Genomic DNA, 20,020 nt, shown 5'->3' with positions numbered 1-20,020 from the left:
CCTGGGTGGCTCAGTGGGTTGGGCATCCAACTTCGGCTCAGGTCATGATCTCGCGGTCCGTGAGTTCGAGCCCCGCGTCGGGCTCTGTGCTGACAGCTCGGAGCCTGGAGCCTGTTTCAGATTCTGTGTCTCCCTCTCTCTCTGACCCTCCCCCATTCATGCTGTCTCTCCCTGTCTCAAAAATAAATAAACGTTAAAAAAAATTTTTTCTTAATTAAAAAAAAAAAAAGAGAGATAGCTATGGTAGTAGAACCATGATTCTATTTTACAGATTTGCTAATGTGAAAGTGAAAATATAACAAAATTGTTTTCAGCCTGGCAGAAATTGTATCAAATCCTCTCTGGGGTAAAGTGCAAAGGCCGAAGCTTTAGTGCTGTGTCCTTGGGAATTCTTAAAAGAAACTGATACTTGAACTTCCCACTGCCTACTAAGTTAACCCTCACAAAACTCAGAGAGTAGTTACCATTAACTCCTTATCACAAATGAAAAACAAGTCAGAACTAAACTAAACACAGAGGCCTAGAGAGGTAACATTTCCCAAAGTTTACATTCTTTAACAAGTGGAAAATTCCTGCTTGACTTCAGATCTAACGCGAAGCCCATATTATTTCCTGGTACTTCCTCTGGGAAAACAAACAAAGTCTTTTAAAGATAAGGCAAATATACATTTGACTGACATTTGAGGCTATATTTCCATTGGTTGAATGCCTTGAACGTCAATGGGGGAGAGAAGTTTACCTGGACTTTCAATCAGTGAACCATATGAGAGATGTGGACATGCTTTCATTTTGCTTCATGAAGGAACAGGCATCTGATCTACAGGTTATCTGGTCTGGGAGGGAAGAAAGCAAGGAGTAGCCAAATGAGACATGATAAAAATAGCATCAACATTCTGTACTGCAGGGTAATGTTATGTCTGGAAACAATGCGTTTTGCCAGAAATATACCAAAAACTATTTTTGTTCATTCGTTTACTCACACATTTATTCTTCCATCCCTCTCAGTAATGGAAGAGCTCATAGTAATATATTTATGCAATACTACATATTATTATTGATTTTGAAGTACCTTTTCTTATAAAAAGATTGAGCCAGGGAGGATAAGCAGAATAAAATGAATTGGTATCGACCACCTTGCCTGAGCCCACCCCAGCTGGAGGTTCTCCATGCACCTGGTATCCAGTGAGGCATGCAGCAGGTGACGCAAGTAAGAGGGGAAAAGCTTTTGTAGCCAGGCTCAGACTGGGGCTGCTGCTTCTGGCTCCTACCCACGCAGATTTATTCACAGCAAGCAGCTGTTGTAATGCTTTCGTGTAACTCCTCCCAGAATACCTTGGCTGCCCCAAATCTAGCTAATTCCGCCACCAGTATAAGTAGTGGTGCTCTGGAGGCAACAGCCAGTCTCTTCGTGATCTTATTCTCCTTTGTATATCTTGACTCTTATGAGACTCAAGTCAAGAAACACTTATACAGTAGTGCTCCCTTATCAGCAGTTTTGCTCTCAGAGGTTTTAGTTACCCGTGGTCAGCCGTGGTCCGGAAGCAGACGATCCTCCTGACCCACCAAACATCAGAAGGTCAATAGTAAACTTAGTGCTAAGTCACGACTCCTGCGCCATTCACCTCCCATCTCATCACATAGGCATTTTAACGTATCATCATCACAGAAAGAAGGGTGAGTACAGGACAATAAGATGTTTTGAACACAAAAACCACATTCACTTATCTTTTATTACAGAATGTTGTTATAATTGTTCTATTTTATTGTTGTTAATCTCTTAATGTGCCTAATTTATAAAATAAACTTTATCATAGGTATGTATGCATAGGGAAAAACAGTATATATAGGGTTCAGTACTATCATGGTTTCAGGCATCCACTGAAGGTCTTGGAATGCATCTCTCATGGATAAGGGGGGCATCCTCTGTACTTCTCCATTTTCTAAATCCAATCCAGATGGTGTGTAGACACCCACTGTGACAAGACAAAAACAGGTCTTCATTGAACCTGCCAATTCCATACCTTATTTTATTGGCACAGAAAATGTTGAGGATCTCAAAATTGAGCATATGAAGTATTTGACTAAATGACGAATCCCAGTATTAAGTCTGCCGGAGTGTCAAGTATAAGATGAAGGGAAACAACATTCAAAATTAGTGAAGAGATGATTTTCTTAAATGTAGTTTTAAAAAAAAATTTTTTTAATGTTTATTTATTTTTGACAGAGAAAGAGACAGAGCATGAGCTGGGGAGGACAGAATCCAAAGCAGGCTCCAGGCTCCGAGCTGTCAGCACAGAGCCCGACGTGGGGCTGGAACTCACAGACCGCGAGATCATGACCTGAGCCGAAGTCGTACGCTCAACCGACTGAGCCACCCAGGCACCCCTCTTAAATGTAGTTTAAGAAGAATAGACATATCGGGGTGTCTGGCTAGTTCAGTTGGTTAAGCGCCAGATTCTTGCTTTCTGTTCAAGTCATGATCTCATGATTTGGTTCATAAGTTCCAGACAGTGTGGATCCTGCTTGGGGTTCTCTCTCTCTCTCTCTCTCTCTCTCTCTCTCTCCCTTTCTTTCTTCCCCTCGCCTGTGCTTGCTCTCTCTCTCTCTCTCTCTGAAAATAAACTTTTTTATTTTTTAAATATAGACACCTAAAGCCCTACCTAAAAAATGAGAATAGATTTTATCTTATCTAAAGATAAAGGATGAGATGTGGAAAAGAGATTTCAGGTTTCATTTGAGTCACTGAGGCCATAAAATAGGTAATACAAAAATCTTCTCTGATTCTATTTATATGTACATTGGAAGGTACTTTCAGGTGTTAGTGTAATTCCTTAATACATTTCAGCTGTACTAATTTAAGGCCAATGGGCTCTAGATAAAGTTTTACATTGTTAAGCTATCACTGTTCTCTTGAGAACTGAACACTTTGTTTTGAGGCTTTGGATTTGACGTTGCATTTGAGTTTTTACTACAGTAACTGACATGTACTAGGGCAGTGATGGATTGAGTCTACCCCAAATCCAAGCATAATGGGTAAAATTTGTTTATATATTTACTTACACCTCTTAGAATTCATCAGAAGTGCCAGATGCATTTACTCAAATGATTCCTAAAAGTAATTGACCTCATCTAATTTCAAAATGCTTTTTATTTCTGCATATGTTGAATACTTTTACAATTTAAAAAAGATGATGTTTTGAAGGTAAAATTGACAAGTCTTGAAATTAAAAATGTAAAGATGTGAAGGAACCAAAACTGTAAATCAAGTAGTTGGGAAGTGAAGATGGGAAACTTACATTAAATTCAGAAGAATTTTTGTACTCTTTCTGTAAATACTTTTAAATAAACTCTATGAAACAGAATAGCCTCATTTAGAACACTTCCTGTTATCAGTCAATATTTTTAGATAGTTAAAACTCAGCCTAAAGTGGGATGAGTTCTGGAAAGTAAATCTTTCGCAGCTGCTTCAAGGCACAGAAACCTTTTTTAAAATAGATACTCCTTAAAGTCTTTTGCTCACATGGTCACAGAGTAATGCTTACATGTTCCAATATCTAATATCCCCACGGTAGTCTTGATAACTAGAGTCATTTCTTTTATCTTGAGAAACCTACCCTGGACACCATATTCAGCAGATGTCAAGGTATGGAGTATGTTACTGAACATTACATTTTGTTTCATACCTGAATGCTGTGAATCTATTTTTTTAATGAATATAATTTATTGTCAAGTTGGCTTACATAAAACACTCAGTGCTGATCCCAACAAGTGCCCTCCTCAATTCCCATCACCCACTTTCCCTCTCCCCAAACCCCCTCCCCATCTATTTTGGATTATATATTGTGTTTGTGTACTTGTGCTTTTATTCAATAACTTCTCATGTTATGGAATTGATTTGTATTGGACACAAACTATAAGTAAAAGGAAATAGCTCAAAAAATACAGCATTGTAATTGCCTTTGAACAGGTGAACCTGTAGTCTTTGAGACCTTAATTTCCTCAAAGTCACAACAGCTATGAAGTGTCATAGTTTCATTTTTTGTTTCAAACTGAATGCTCTTGCTATGATTTTGACCTAGTTAATAAGATAGCAACAACTGGGAATAGTATGAACATAATTGTTCGTTCATACTGGATACTATAAACATACATGTTTTTTGCATTTTACTCTTTCCCAGCCTCCAGAACTTTTACAATAATCCCTATTTACTTACCTGTCTTTTGCTGTTTTCTTCATTGCTTTGACCCTTTATTTTTTCAGTTTTATCATGAGATTGTTCTCATTTTTTCCCATTATAATTTTGTCTGAATAATGGAATAGTCAGTCTTCAAACAGTAATTTGATTGAGCCAAGCTGATCTTGGAACCTTAGAGTTAAAGTTAGATGTTCATATGCAGAAAAATATTTTCTGTTCCTTAATTTCCTACCATAAGATCAATAGGCATATAAAGTGAATCCTGAATGACTGGTAATAAACTGCCTGAAGATGGATAATACTGAATAAAAAAATGTAAAAAACTTAAAGGAGGCAGCATCCAATTTATTTGCAAGAAGGAATTCCTAACATGAACATATTGTGAACATTAAAAAAAATGTAACACATGAGATTTTGAAACTTGCATCTTCATTTATTATTACCAACTCTAACCAAGGAAAATATGCCTCTAGCCATTTCAAAAGAAGTTGTAATTAAAAATCAGTCATGGACAATATTGAACATAAATAGGAAATTTCAGCAAAAAGCTCTTTCCTGACTAAAAATTGATTAAATATTGTAGAATTTTTGTGCTAGATATTTTTAAAAAATATCATAACTTATTAAATTTCATTTAAACCTAAATCCTAGAACATCTTCAATGTGCAATAAATACAAATCTTTTTGTTTTTTACTTAACACAAATTTTGTTCAATAAACATTTTCTGTTAGCTTGAAAGAAAATTTACATTATGCACAGATGAAACTCTGTTTTAATAAAACATATACTTCAACTGCTTAATTTTTAAAAAAAATGTTTATTTATTTTGAGAGGGGGATGGGGGCAGAGAAAGAGGGAGAGAGAGAATCCCAAGTAGGTTCCATCCTCAGAGCCTGATCTGGGGCTCAAACTCCCCAACCATGAGATCATGACCTGAGTTGAAACCCAGTTAGTTAAGCATCTCAGCCACCGAGGCACCCCCAATTGCATAATTTCTTAATAAATATTATAAATAGGAAATTCTTGTATGGGAAATGTACAAGTTGAAAATACAATTATATCATGAAATTTTTGTAACTTCAAGACTGGTTTTGTTCATGCTTAATTGTTTATTTCACTAAAAACTGCTACAATTTTAAAAATCTTTTGGGAATCTGCTTTTATTCTTAAAAAGATTATTTTTATTTAATAGGAAGAATGTGACATTAGTCAAAGAAAAAAAACACACGTTCATCTTTTATTCAATGATACGTGATTTTTTCCTCTCATTTAATTCTATTTCAACAGATTGCTTTTTCTTTTCTTTCAACAGGCTGAGGTAAATGACCCAACTGATCCCTTCACTAATTACAGTGCAAAAGTCTCATCAAATGTAGGGGATGAAATTTTCTCTAAATATATAGGATGGAGAATTGCCACTGCTCTTTCCAAACTACTTTTCCCCTCCATCGATGCCTACGTTCTTCCTTTGAAAAAACCATTGACAAAACAGGATCAAATGAAATACCTGAACAAAAAGGATTCCGTGAAGAGAAGAGTTGTACATGTTACTATAAGGTAAAGTGAAGCACTATTCAAAATAGTCCTGTTATTATAATATACTGCATTTCAAAATCATACAAATTATATATAATCATGCACCACATTATTTAACTCCATTTCTCTTTTTTTCACTTCAACTCTGGGCTCCAACAACTTCTAGGTATTCTGTCATATGCAAGTACCCTCTTCTTAGAAACTATTTCCTCATGTTTAAAATAGATATTGTTATATAAGTCAATGTTTTAATACAGTGAAGTGTCCCTCCCAGTACTGACCTTCATTTGCCTATTTTACCCCTATCTCTCCCTGATTAATTGCTTGTGTATCCTTCCAAGGTCTCTAAAATATAAACAAAATAAATTATACTTTAGACTTTCTCTCCATTGTTACATGAAAGCCTACTAAATATATTTGTCATCTTACATTTCTTATTTAACTTCATTTCTTAGAGATGCTTTTTCATTCCAGGAGACAGGGAATTTTCTCATTATTTTTTAAATAGGTTATGATGTTTTCCTTAGTATGGATGTCCTACAGTTTATTTTTAATCAGTTTCCTTTTGGCATCTGGGTTGTTTTAGACTGTCTGCCACTACAGACTACAATAGAATTGAAACTTCCATATATATCTTTTAATGCACATGAATAAATTCTTGGAAGTGTGATTTCTGAGTCAGAGGATGTATGCCTTTGTGGTTTTGGTGGGTATCTTCTAATTGCCTTTCGGAAGAATTGTACTAACTTATATCCTCACTAGCAATATATGAAGTACTTGTTTCTCTTCAGTCTTTCCAATGGAGGATTTGACAAACATTTGGATTTTGATAATCTGAAAAGTGAAATATGATTTCTAAATACAGTTTTCTTTTTTTTTTTGACATTTAAATTATATTCCATGTATGCAAGGCTGGTTCAACATTATTAGATTGTGTAATCCACAGCATCAATAAAGTAAAGATGATAAATTATATATTTAAGCAAGTAGAACAGAACAGTTTAAGACTAAAGTAAGTAGGCGCACCTGGGTGGCTCAGTCAGTTAAGCGTCTGACTTCGGCTCAGGTCATGATCTCACAGTTGGTGAGTTCGATCCCTGCATTGGGCTCTGTGCCTATGGCTTGGAGCCCGGAGCCTGCTTTGGATTCTGGGTCTCCCTCTCTCTCTCTGCCCCTCCCCAGCTCATGCTTGGTCTCTCCCTCTCTCAAAAATAAACATTAAAAGAAATAATTAAGAAAAAGACTAAAGCAAGTATAAGAAACTAAATTAACAGAAAGTCAAAATGAAAATAGAATACTAGCATCAAAATACGGTTTGACAAAATCAAACACCAATTCAGGATAAAAACTGAGCAAACTACAAGTGTATGGGAACCACCACAACATGATAAAGAAGATAAATAAAAACCTACAGCTAGCAACAGACCTAATAAGAAACTTAAAGCTTTTTTTCAATTTACATAACTTTTATTTAATTTTTAAGTCCTTATTTTTTATTATGTTAATTTAATTTTTTATTTAAATATAGTTTTCTTAAGGTGAGTGGTTTGAATAACTTCATATGTTAAGAGCCTTTTGTTTTTTCATTATGTGGGAATTAACTCTTTATTTCTTTTGGCCATTTTCCCCACTGAGTTTTTATCTTTGCACGAACTATTACCTATTAATTCATGTGTCCCTTTGTCTATGGTAAGAACTACAAATGTTTATTTTTCCCTATATATTTTATTTATCTTTAAATTTTGCTTGTAGCATTTTTTGCTATTATCATTTTTCTATGTAATTATATCTATTTAGGAAAGTTCTTTTCATTCTAAGATTGAAATGTTATCACATTGTTTTCTGGTACTTTTAAGGATCTATTTTGAACTTTTTTTTTAAAGACTCTTAAAATTTTTTTTAAGTTTATTTATTTATTTGGGGGGGGGGGGAGAGGAAAAGGGCCAGAGAGAAAGGGAGAGAAAGAATCCCAAGCAGGCTCCATGCTGTCAGCAAAGAGTCTAATGCAGGGCTTAAACTCACGAACCATGAGATCATGACCTGAGCTAAAATCAAGCGTTGGACGCTTAGCCGACTGAGCCATCCAGGTGCCTCTGTTTTGAACATTTTAATCATTGGTCCATCTGAAAACTTTTGTGTGTGAGTTGTCAATCCATATGGCTACTGAGTTGTCCCAACAAAATTTATTGAGTCATCTATTTCCTTTCAATATTTATTCTGATGTAAAATGTTATGCTTATTAAATAGTAAATTCTTATTATTTTCTTTTTGTATATTCTAAAAGAACTTCAGTAATTTGGAATTAACTACTCTTTCAAGGTTTGGTAGAATTCCCTCTTTAATCTGCAGCATTTTATGCCTCTTCTAAGGGTAGCTCTTTGTCAAATGTTTTGTTTTTATATGTCCGTTGACAAGGTTGATTCAGCCACAATGTATAGGTACAGCTAAATTCAGTTCTTACTATTTGAGATCCATGCCATAAAAGTATCTGAAGTATCAATCCTGAATTTCAGTCTCTTTAGATCTTTCTCTTTCTTCTTTAGTCCATTTTAGCAGACTGTGCTTCCTTTGAATACTATTTATTTTAACCCATTTTTCAGAATTTATTTGGCCACAGTTGACCGAAGATGTGTATTAAGATTCCTGTTGCTGTGGTTATTTTCTCCCTTAACCAATTCTCATTTTATGTATTTGTGTTTTGTCCCTTTTATTCTTCTTAATTCAGTGTCATACTCTTTTTATATTATTTTTCTAGTGAACCAGTGTCTAGATTCTAACTCACATACTTTTGTTCTTATGTCTATGAATTTGTTACTTTCCTTTGATCTATTTTGTGGTTCATTTTCTAATTTCTTGAATAAGGTGCTAAGTCGTGTGGGAAATTTTCTTCCTCAGCCTGTGTGAATCATTATTTGTGTTCCAAATTCTGCGACTGTTGCTGCCCAAAGGCAGGAGGTATGATAATTTGGTGGAATAAGGTCAGTAGATAGGCTTTACTTTTTTGTATGCAAAAAGTCCACAGGAAAATAAACAAATGTTTAGGAAGAGTTTTGACCTAGCTTTGAGCATTTTTTGAAGAATTCTAAAATTAGTAAGGAAGATAGGTACATTTTTTTTTTTTACATATTTATTCATCTTTGAGAGAGAGAGGTGGGGTCGGGGGAGAGGAGCAGAGAGAGAGGGAGACATAGAATCTGAAGCAGGCTCCAGTCTCTGAGCTGTCAGCACAGAGCCTGATGTAGGACCCAAACTCACCGGCTGCGAGATCATGACCTGAGCCCAAGTTGGACGCTTGACCGACTGAGCCACCCAGGCGCCACGGTACATTTGAATTTAAGGATTACACTACCTGGATGTTAGTAATTCAGAAGAAGTAAATATGATAAAAACATTCCTCAGCAAATATTTTAAATATTTGTAAGGTTGCAATATGTCAAAGTACAATGAAAATGCCAGCTTTAAATATCAAGGGTATTGAGATTTACTTTAGAATCTACAACTGTATTCTGTATATTCTCAAGGACCAAAGGCATGGAAGAAAAAAATCAATCTGGGACCACACAGAGGACATTGAACAAATGTACTTTGGTTTCTCATTATGGTCAGTTAAAGGAAAAGAGAAAGAAAACTAGAAAGATAGAAGAAACTGGATTTTGATAAGAAGAGATGAAGGAAATAGCAGGGGAAAGTCACTAGATGGTTAAAAGACAGATGTTGGGACACAGAAAAGAAAAACTGGTAGAGGAGAGGAGACACAATGGCAATACTTAAAATAGCAGAAAAGAGAAATAAATGTATGAGTGAAAGGAAAGATTAAAGAGAACAACTGAGAAGACATACAATACTAGTGAAAGGTACAAATGGAGAGATGTACACGAGGGTTGGGGACAGGGGAAGAGAATATGCACAGTCAGAGGGAAATGAAACAAAAGAGTACTGGGGTCGGGTTATGACTCAAAAAGTCCTGTAGGTTTTGAAGGATTAGTAAATTAAACTTCTCATCAGCGCCTCTAGTTCATTACACAAATGACATTCATCATTGATCTTTCAAAAAAATGTTATCTCCTTATCCATTTTTCACAGCTCATTACAGGCTCTAGCAATTCAGCTTACAGTGTCTCTGGCCTGAATGAGAGAATCCAGCAGCCCAAGCATCCCTCTGGCAGGAGAACCTCATGTGGCCCAGCTTTCACATCACAGCATTCATGCTGTAGTGTGTGTGAACAGTGCCCCGTGGAGTTGTGCATAGTGCTGGATTCCTTTAGGGGTAGACTAATCTCTGGGTGCAGCAGAGGTGAGTGGTGCAGGGCTGTAGTTCAGTGGCCTGAAAATAAAAGTTAAGTCAGGCCTGGCTGAAATAGTCGCTACTGTCCATTAGGGGTATGGGAAATCCCTGCTTGATTTATCTATTTATTTTTTCATTTTTTTTAATGTTTGTTTATTTTTGAGAGAGAGACAAAGTGCGAGTGGAGGGAAGTCAGAGAGAGAGGGAGACAGAGTCTGAAGCAGGCTCCAGGCTCCAAGCTGTTCACACAGAGCTGGACATGGGGCTTGAACTCACGAACCACGAGATCATGATCCAAAGTTGGACACTTGACCAACTGAGCCACACAGGCACCCCAGAAAATCCCTGCTTTTTAAAAAGTAGTTGAAAAGCAAATTTCATTCTAAGCTATGCATTGGCAAAATGTCTCTGGCTCACTGAACATTAGGTGTGGGAAATGTTAATTCTTCCATTTGCTCGATTCTGCATCTATGCAGCAGTCTCACAGCTAGCTCCTTTTGTTGGTTTTCTACCTCTTTCCACTTCCAGGTCCACAAACTGGAATTAGTGCAGTTAATGAACATCTGAGCATGTTGAAGTTTTGTAGCTAAAGCACAAGACCTAATTCAAGGCCTGCTGAATGCTCAGCTCTTTTTCACCTCTTAAACCTCTTCGGGTACAGGGTCATATCACCAATTCCCCTTTGAGTATTCCTAGAAACATCCATTTTGTGCTTTCCACAAGTAGCACTGTGAAAGACAGCAAGAAGGCCAACCTTTAAGGACTCCTACAGAAGATGGGGCACATTGAAGAGGCAGGAGCACAGGACATTTAAGAGAATATGTTTCTTTATTGCCTTGGAGCACTAAAGCGTACTTAATTCAGTGTGAAAATCTGAAAATTTACTAGTAAGGAGAAAACAGGAGCTTCCTTATTGATGAAGCATCTGCTATGACCTATAATTTTTTCCAAAAATACTTTTCACTTGTGTTTGTAGACTATAAAACTCTTTGAGAGCAGGAATTCTGTCTTTTGTATGTTTATAAACATATATTTTACTCTGAAAGATTTGCAGATTTGACTTCTTTCTTTTATGAAAATTTTCAAAAGAAAATTTGTTTTGCTTCTGTATATTGATTTTTTTTTTTTTGGTTTTGTTTTGCTTTAAGATAGTGGGACATGCTATTGAGCACATGCTCTTTTTGCCCTTCAGCATTTTTTTAAAAATAAAAAAATCATTATGGTTCTTTACCGCATCATAAAACTGCAGCCAAAAACCTAGGCATATAATACTTCTACTTCAAAGCATACTATTTTCCTTTTCTCTCTTTGTCAGTAAAAATAACGTAAATTTACCTTAAGGCTGAGAACTGAGAACTCTGAAGACCAAATTTTCAAAAACCAGTTCCCACATCTGCTGTTCTGAAGTTTCTTGTAAGTGTATGTGTTAAGCTTATGCCTTGAATCTCTATGAACTCACAAACAACTAATTTTTTGCACATATGTAACGATTCAGAGAAGCCTAACTTAAAACTTGATCTCTGATTGTGCTTAGTTTGCTCACGAATTTCATGTTGAAAGACGTCATAAGACCAGCACATGGAATAGAGTCCAGGTGAAACTAGCAAAGATGGGCTGGGAATATCTGTTGTCCTCTAGGCATGAAATTTTACATAGCTGACTTCATAAAAGAGTGATTGTACCCAAAGCTACTACTACATCTCTGCAGCTTCCGTTATAAATGGAGCTAACTCCAAAGTAATAGAATGAGGATAGAACATTTGCTGAATGGCAGCAAGTCAGGGAAAGGTAAACACCACAGTGTCCCATAAGAACAGGCTCTATTGGAGGGACCAGTGGTCATGGTGAGGCACATGGTTTTTGTTATCCCATTGAGAGGGGCGCTGGAGTTGAGGAAGCAATTGGACATTCACTGGGTTTGTGTTTTGAGGGAAGAGACGCTGCCTGATGGCTACTCTACCTTCTAATAATGGAAGTGTGAAAAATAGCTTCTCAAGGAAGAAACACGTTAGGCTCAGCTGCCATCTGAGATTGGGCACCAGCTGGATAGGGGATGCTAGAAATGCCAGCTATCCAGAACCTGGAGCTTTTGGGACATTTCCTTAATGGTTGTGAAATAAAGCCATTGGGAAACTTCTGAAGTTGGGTTTAGGAGAAACTCCAGCAAATGAAGGACTTTTAGGACCCCTCGTTCTAGTCAGCAATTTGCCAGGCAATTCAAGATGAATCTCTGAGGTCATAGTTGAACAAGCCTTTTAGCTACCCCATCTGAGTACCTTTTATAAACAAGGCCCTGTGTTCACAGATGTAAGACTCTTAGATGTAGGTAGATACATAAAATCCATAAAATGGATAAAATAATCGTATCTGTGAAAATACTCATTTTGTATGTGAAATCTGAGAGCTTAAGTAATTTTCCCAAGTATTCACAATCATTAAGTGTGGGAGTTGGAGCTTAAAAGCATTCTGACTACTGAGTCTACTGTGCTGCTTTCTTTCCCATCCTGTGAAATTCATCTGATGGCAAAGCCTTGAGCAGTTTGTTAAAAAACTTCAAATCATAAGAAAAGGGGTTTTATTCTTTTTTTTTCAATTTCTAGCTCTTGATTTTCAGAACTTGATTTTGATTAAGGGACATTTTTTTTTTCTGGGCTCTGCATCCATCTAGTTAATATTAGGAAATCTGTGTCAAGGTCAAGGCACTTTCAGTAAGTCAGTGTGATTATTTTTTCCCTCCATTGCTTTTAGTGAAAATCATACTAACTTAATAGAAGATGCCTCCTCCTTAATGTAGAATGCATATAGATGAAGAAATGGAGAGGGAGGGAGGGAGAAAGAAAGATTAAAAGCTTTAATTAAAGAGCTGCAGGGGTGCCTGGGTGGCTCAGTCGGTTGAGTGACGGACTTCAGCTCAGGTCATGATCTCACGGTTTGTGAGTTCGAGCCCCGCGTTGGGCTCTGTGCTGACAGCTCAGAGCCTGGAGCCTGCTTCTGATTCTGTGTCTCTCTCTCTTTCTGCCCCTCCCCCACTCATGCTCTATCTCTCTCTGTCTCAGAAATAAACATTAAAAATTTTTTTTTGATATAAAAATAGGAGAGCTGCAAAGGATCCCTAAATGCCTTCAACAAATCTTTCTAGCTCTTTGATGAAGGGAAAAAAATCTGTGCATCCTTCACAAAATATCAAATATATTTATTTATAGTTTCTTTCTGATTTAGATTAAGTAATTTAACTTGACTGAGACTTAGGCTTCTAATCTTTGGAAATGTAAAAGCTGTACATCTTTTCAGGCTTGTCCTAGAGCTAGAAGGAAAAACTGTAGATAAAGAATCTGGATATGTTCGTTCTTTTCCTTTGTTCTATAATTTGGTAGATTTTCTAAAATATTTTTTATTCAGAATATAATATTTAATTCTTTAGTAAATAATAAATAAGTGGAAGATTTACATTTTTGTGCCTATACATCTATTTAAGCTATAAATTTCTGTTAGCAACTTTTCAAAGAGAGCGTACAGTTTCATGACGATTTCCTTTTTGGTTCTGTTTTGTTTCCATTCTCGTTTCTAGTATTAGAAAGAAAATACAGTTCGGAACTGGTTCTATGTCATATATGCATTTTGAGAGTATGATACCAAGACCCATTATGGAAGGGTAAAGTTTGGAATGTTAATAATTAGCATGGCTTATTATAATTCTCAGCTGAAGAGAGATAAAGAACATGAATGGGTCTTCAGAGATGAGCTCCTATTTTCTGAGCCTTTGTGGTTTGATTATTAGAACATTGGTTAGATCATCAGCTCATATCAGTCATTTAAGTGGCTAGAAACTTGTAGAAATTGATGTCGTATTAGTGAAATCCAGCTGCCAGTGACAGAACTATGCTTCACACATCCATTTCCAATATGTGACTCAGTTTACCTACAGCATTGTCTGAGAGATAAATCAATCCCCATCTATCTTCTACTGTCTCCTTTCCTTTCCTGCCTTTCCACTGGATCCTTGGTCTGGAACGGGAGTTCTAGATGTCATCAATGGAGCCATAGCTTTAGCTGACACTTTGACTGCAGTGGCTTTGTGCTTATGCAACAGGTGTTTAGTTTCAGTACAGTCATCACCCCAAGAGTTTCCCATTCGCAGTAACAGGGTTGAATGTAGACTCTTAAAAATGGCACAAGTATTAAAATGAACTGGGTGAGATGTAAAAAAAATTTTGTGTTTCAAATACAGGTCAACTAGAATCAAAATGGTGGCCCTATGGGCAGACGAAAGTTGTGCAAAAGAAAACAGAAACAAAATCTATTTTTTTCTTTTGCATTTTGTTTGGTTTATCAAGTGAACTTTGCTCTTCTTTATTTTTTAATTTTTAAAACATTTTTAAAGTTTATTTATTTGAGGGGGGGAAGAGGGGCATAGAGAGAGGGAGAGAGAATTCTAAGCAGGCTCTGCACTGTCAGCACAGAGTCCAATGTGTGGCTCAAACCCACAAACCAGGAGATCAGGACCTGAGCCGAAATCAATAGACGTTTAACTGACTGAGCCACCAGGTGCCCTGCACTTTGCTCTTTTTTAAAAATAAATTTGATGTGCCACATTGTATAAGTTTAAGAAGTACAGCATATTACTTTTATACACCTTATATAGTATAATGTGATCACCAATGTAGTGATATTTATCACATTACATAATTACAGTACAATAATATTATGGTCTATATTTGCTATACTGGGCATTATATCGTATGGCTTATTTGCTACTCATTACAAGTATGTACCCTTAAGCACCATCGCTCTTGTCCCTCTATCACCTGTTAGCCACCATTTTACTCAGTTTTTTACAGGTTTAACTTATTAAAATTTCTCCTACAAGTAATAGCAGTGTTTATCTTTCTCTGACTTACCTTGCTTCGTATAATGTGCTCAAGGGCCATCCATATTGGCACAAATGGGAGGATATTTTCCTTTCTCATGAATAATATTCTGTTGTGTATTTATACCACATCTTTTTAATCCATTCATCCACTGATAGGCATTTGAAGTGTTTCCATATCTTGGCTATTGTGAGTAATGCTGCAATAAACATGGGAGTGCATATATCTCTTTGAAATCCTATTTTCATTTCCTTTGGATATATTCCCAGAATTAGAATTGTTCGATCGTGTGGTAGATCTATTTTTATTTTTTTGAGAAACCTCTATATTGTTTTCTATAGTGGTTAGACCAATTTACATCCCTTCCAACAATGTATAATGATTCCTTTTTCATCACATCCTTGCCAACCCCTGTTGTCTCTTGTCTTCTTGATGATAGCCATTCTAACAGTGTGGAGTGATATCTCATCGTGGTTTTGGCTTGTATTTCCCTGGTTAGTGATGTTGAACATTTTTTCATTTGTCGGGCATTTAGATGTCCTCTTTGGAGAAATGTCTATTTAGTTCTTATGTCCATTTTAAAAATTGAATTATTTTTGTTACTGAGTTGACTGAACTCTTCATGTATTTTGGATATTAACCCCTCATTCGATACATGGTTTGCAAAAATTTTCTCTCATCCTGTATGTTGTCTTTTCATTTTGTTAAGTTCTTTTGCTATTCAGGTGGTTTTAAGTTTAATGTAGTCCAATTTATTGAATTTTACTTTGGTTGTTTGTGCCTTTCGTGTCGTTCCCCTCAAATTATTGCCAAGACCAGTATCAGTGAGTTTCCTCCCTATGTTTTCTTCTAAAAGTTTTATGGTATCAAGTATTGTGTTTAAGTTTCTGATCCATTTTGCATTATTTTTTTCATGCTAGTTGTGTGAGATAAGGATCCAATTTCATTGTTCTGCCTGTGTTTCTCCAGTTGCTCAGCACCATGTATTGAAGAGACCATCCTTTCTTCACTGGGTATTCCTGGTTCCCTTGTTGAATATTAGTTGACTGGTATGCTGGCACTTAATTCTGGACTCTCTATTCTGTCCTGTTGGTCATTGTGTCATATTCATGCCAGTACCGTCTGTTTTTATTACCATGGCTTTATAGAATAGCTTGAAATCCAGAAACACGATACCTCTAGCTTTGTTCTTTTTTCTCAGGATAGCTTTAGTTATTAGGGGTCTTTTGTGGTTCCACTTAAATTTTAGTATTGTTTCTAATATTTTTTTTGTGTAGCATACCTTTGGTGTTTTGCTGGGTATTGCATTGAATCTATAGTTGGCTTTGTGTAGTATGGCCATTTTAACAATAATAATTCTTGTGATCCATGAACATGGATATCTTTCCATTTCTTTGTGTCTTCAATTTCTTTTAGCAAAGTTTTGTAGTTTTCATTGTATGGACTTCTCACTTCTGGTTAATTTTATTCCTAAGTATTTTGCTATTTTTGATGATATTGTGAGTGGTATGGTTTTGTTTCTTTTTCAGATGCTTCATCATTAGTGTAAAGGAATGCAATTGATTTCCATATGTTGATTTTGTATCCTGCTGCTTCACTGAAATAGTTGATTAATTCTAGCAGTCTTTTTTTTTCTTCACTGATTGTTTGGGATTTACTATACATAGGATCATATCATTGGCAAATAAAAATTTTACTTGTTTCTTTCTAGTTTGAATGCTATATATTTATCTTGCCTAATTGCTCTAGCTAGGAGTTCCAGTTCTATACTGAGTAGGAACAGTGAGAGTGAGCATCTTTGTCTTTTTTCTGCTTCTAGGGCAAATGCTTTCAATTTCTATCTACTGAGTATAATGTTAGCTGTGGGTTTGATAAATATGGTCCTAGATATGTTGAGGCATGTCCCTTCTATACCCACTCTGTTAATCGTTCTTATTATAAAAGGATAATGTATTTTGTCAAATGCTTTTTGTATGTCTATTGAGATGATTGTGTGATTTTTATCTTTTTTTGATGTGATAAATTACATTTATTGGTGTTGAACAATCCTTGCGTGTGTAATCCTTTTAACGGGTTCTTGAATTTGGATTGCTAATATTTTTGTCAAGAATTCTTGAATCTGTATTCACCATGGATATTGGTCTATGGTTTTCTTTTCTTTTCTTTTTTTTCCCAACGTTTATTTATTTTTTTGGGACAGAGAGAGACAGAGCATGAACGGGGGAGGGGCAGACAGAGAGGCAGACACTTTTGGGACAGAGAGAGACAGAGCATGAACGGGGGAGGGGCAGAGAGAGAGGGAGACACAGAATCGGAAACAGGCTCCAGGCTCTGAGCCATCAGCCCAGAGCCTGACGCGGGGCTCAAACTCACGGACCGCGAGACCGTGACCTGGCTGAAGTCGGACGCTTGACCACGAGACCGTGACCTGGCTGAAGTCGGACGCTTAACCGACTGCGCCACCCAGGCGCCCCTATGGTTTTCCTTTCTTGTGGTATCCTTATCTGGTTTTGTTATCAAAGCAGTAATGGCCTTGTAGTAGAGTAAGTTTGGAAGTGTTCTCTCCTCCTTGATATTTTGGAAAAGCTTGAAGAGGATTTTTATAATTTTTCATTTATTTTTTATTTTTTAAATTTAAATCCAAGGTAGTTAACATAGAGTTTAATAATGATTTCAGGAATAGAATTTAGTGATTCATCACTTACCTATAATACCGAGTGCTTATCCCAACAAGTGTCCTCCTTAATGCCCCTTGCCCATTTAGCACATCCCCTCACCCAACACCTCTCCAGCAACCCTCAGTTTGTTCTCTGTATTTAAGCGTCTCTTATGGTTTTTCTTCCTCTCTGTTTTTACCTTATTTTTGCTTCCTTTCTCTTATGTTCATCCATTTTGTATCTTGAATTCCACATATGAGTGAAATCATGTGATATTTGTCTTCATCTGACTGACTTATTTCACTTAGCATAATACACTCTAGTTCCATCCACGTTGTTGTAAATGGCAAGATTTCACTCTTTTTGATTGCTGACTAATACTCCATTGTGTGTGTGTGTGTGTGTGTATGTTTGTATATTGGTATATATATGTTTGTATATACACATATATATACATATGTATGTATACATATGTATATATACATATGTATGTATACATATACACACATATATGTACCACCTTTTTTTTTAAAATACACATTAAATTTTTTTTTATTTTTGAGAGAGAGAGAGAGACAAGAGCATGAGTGGGGAAGAGTTAGAGAGAGAGGGAGACACAGAATCTGAAGCATGCTCTAGGCTCTGAGCTGTCAGTACAGAGCCTGACATGGGGCTCGAACCTTTAGACCATGAGATCATAACCTGAGCTGAAGTCAGACACTTAACTGACTGAACCACCCAGGTGCCCCTATACATCACCTCTTCTTTATGCATTCATATGTTGATGGACATTTGGGCTCTTTCCATACTTTGGCTATTGTCAATAGTGCTGCTATAAACATTGGGGTGCATGTGCCCCTTTGAGACAGCACTCCTGTATCCTTGGGATAAATACCTAGTAGTGCAACTTCTGGGTCATAGGGTAGTTCTATTATTAAATTTTTGAGGAACCTCCATACTGTTTTTGCAGAGTGGCTGTACCAGTTTGCATTCCCACAACAGGAAGAGGATTGGTATTAATTCTTTAAGTGTTTGGTACAATTCTTTAGTGAAGCTATCTGGTTCTGGAGTTTTCTGTGTTGGGAGTTTTTTGATTACTATTATAATCTCTTTGTTGTTCTGTTCAGATTTTCTGTTTCTTCCTAGTTCAGTCTTGGTAGGTTGTATGTTTCTAGAAATGTATCAATTTATTCTAGATTATGTAATCTGTTGGCATATAACTGTTCATGGTGTAGTCTCTTATAATTCCATGTATTTCTGTAATGTCTATTATATGCTGCCTTTTTCATTTCTAATTTTATTTATGTCCTATCCCCTCCTCCCCTCTTTTTAAAGTTAGTCTAGATAAGGTTTGTTAATTTTGTTCATCTTTTTTTGAGAACCAGCTCTTAGCTTTGCTGATCTTTTCTAGTGTGTTTGTGTGTGTGTGTGTGTGTGTGTGTGTGTGTGCGCGCGCGCACGCGTGCGTGTGTCTATTTCATTTATTTCTGCAATAATTCTTACTTACTTTCCTCTGGTGAGCTTAGGCTTCCTTCATTCTTTTTCTAGTTTCTTGAGGTATAAAGTTAGGTTGTTTTATTTTATTTTATTTTATTTTATTTTATTTTATTTCTTTAAATTTTTTGTAATGTTTATTTACTTTTGAGAGAGAGAGAGAGAGAGAGAGAGAGAGAGAGAGAGAGACAGACCGACAGACAGACTGTGAGCAGGGGCAGGGCAAAGAAAGAGGGAAACATAGAATCTGAAGCAGGCTTCAGGATCTGAACTGTTAGCACAGAGCCTGACGTGGGGCAGGAACTAATGGACTGAGAGATCATGACCTGAGCTGAAGTCAGACACTTAACTGACTGAGCCATCCAGGCACCCCAGGTTATTTATTTTGGATTCTTCTAATTTCTTACTATGTGCACTTATTGCCATAAACTTTCAGAACTGTTTTTGCAGTATTTGATATGTTGTGTTTTCATTTATTTTGAGATAATTTTTTGTTTTTCTTTTGACTTACTCTTTGACCCAATGGTTGTTGATAAATTGGTTGTTTAGGGGGCATCTGGGTGGCTCCATCGGTTAAGTGTCCGACTTGAGCTCAGGTCATGATCTCATGGTTCGCAAGTTCAGCCCCTGCATTGGGCTCTGTGCTGACGGCTTAGAGCCTGGAGCCGGCTTCAGATTCTGTGTCTCTCTCTCTCTGCCCCTCCCCTGCTTGAACTCTCTCTCTCTCTCTCTCTCAAAAATAAATAAACATTAAAAAAATAAATGTTTAGTTTTCACATATTTTTAGATCTTACTCTTATTGTTGATGTCTAGTTTCATACCATTGTAGTCAGAGAAGATGGTATGACGTCAGTCTTCTTAAATTTCCTAATGTTTATTTTGTAGCCTATCATATGGTCTATCCTGGAGAAGGTTGCATGTCCACTTGAGAAGAATGTGTATTCTGCTGCTGTTGGATGGAATGTTCTGTATATGTCTATTAA

At 36.5% G+C, this 20,020-nt stretch overlaps 1 protein-coding gene across 9 annotated transcripts in view; it reads left to right on the top strand.

The window, feature by feature from the left end:
- Nucleotides 1-20,020, top strand: part of TMEM232 (transmembrane protein 232) — a 206,212-nt gene that overhangs the window by 95,967 nt on the left and 90,225 nt on the right. For all 9 annotated transcript variants that reach the window (XR_008300028.1, XM_053225600.1, XM_053225635.1 and 6 more), the window contains one exon: nt 5,510-5,754. Coding sequence is in view for 8 of the 9 variants with exons in the window: in XM_053225600.1 (XP_053081575.1) it covers nt 5,510-5,754 (245 nt within the window). In the remaining variant the exon portion in view is untranslated. The remainder of the gene's footprint in view (nt 1-5,509; nt 5,755-20,020) is intronic.

The sequence above is a fragment of the Acinonyx jubatus genome, chromosome A1 (genome assembly GCF_027475565.1).
Source record: "Acinonyx jubatus isolate Ajub_Pintada_27869175 chromosome A1, VMU_Ajub_asm_v1.0, whole genome shotgun sequence".
NCBI classification, from domain to species: Eukaryota; Metazoa; Chordata; class Mammalia; order Carnivora; family Felidae; genus Acinonyx; species Acinonyx jubatus.
The sequence above is the reverse complement of the archived record's forward strand: the minus strand, read 5'-3'. Positions and strand labels throughout refer to the sequence as shown.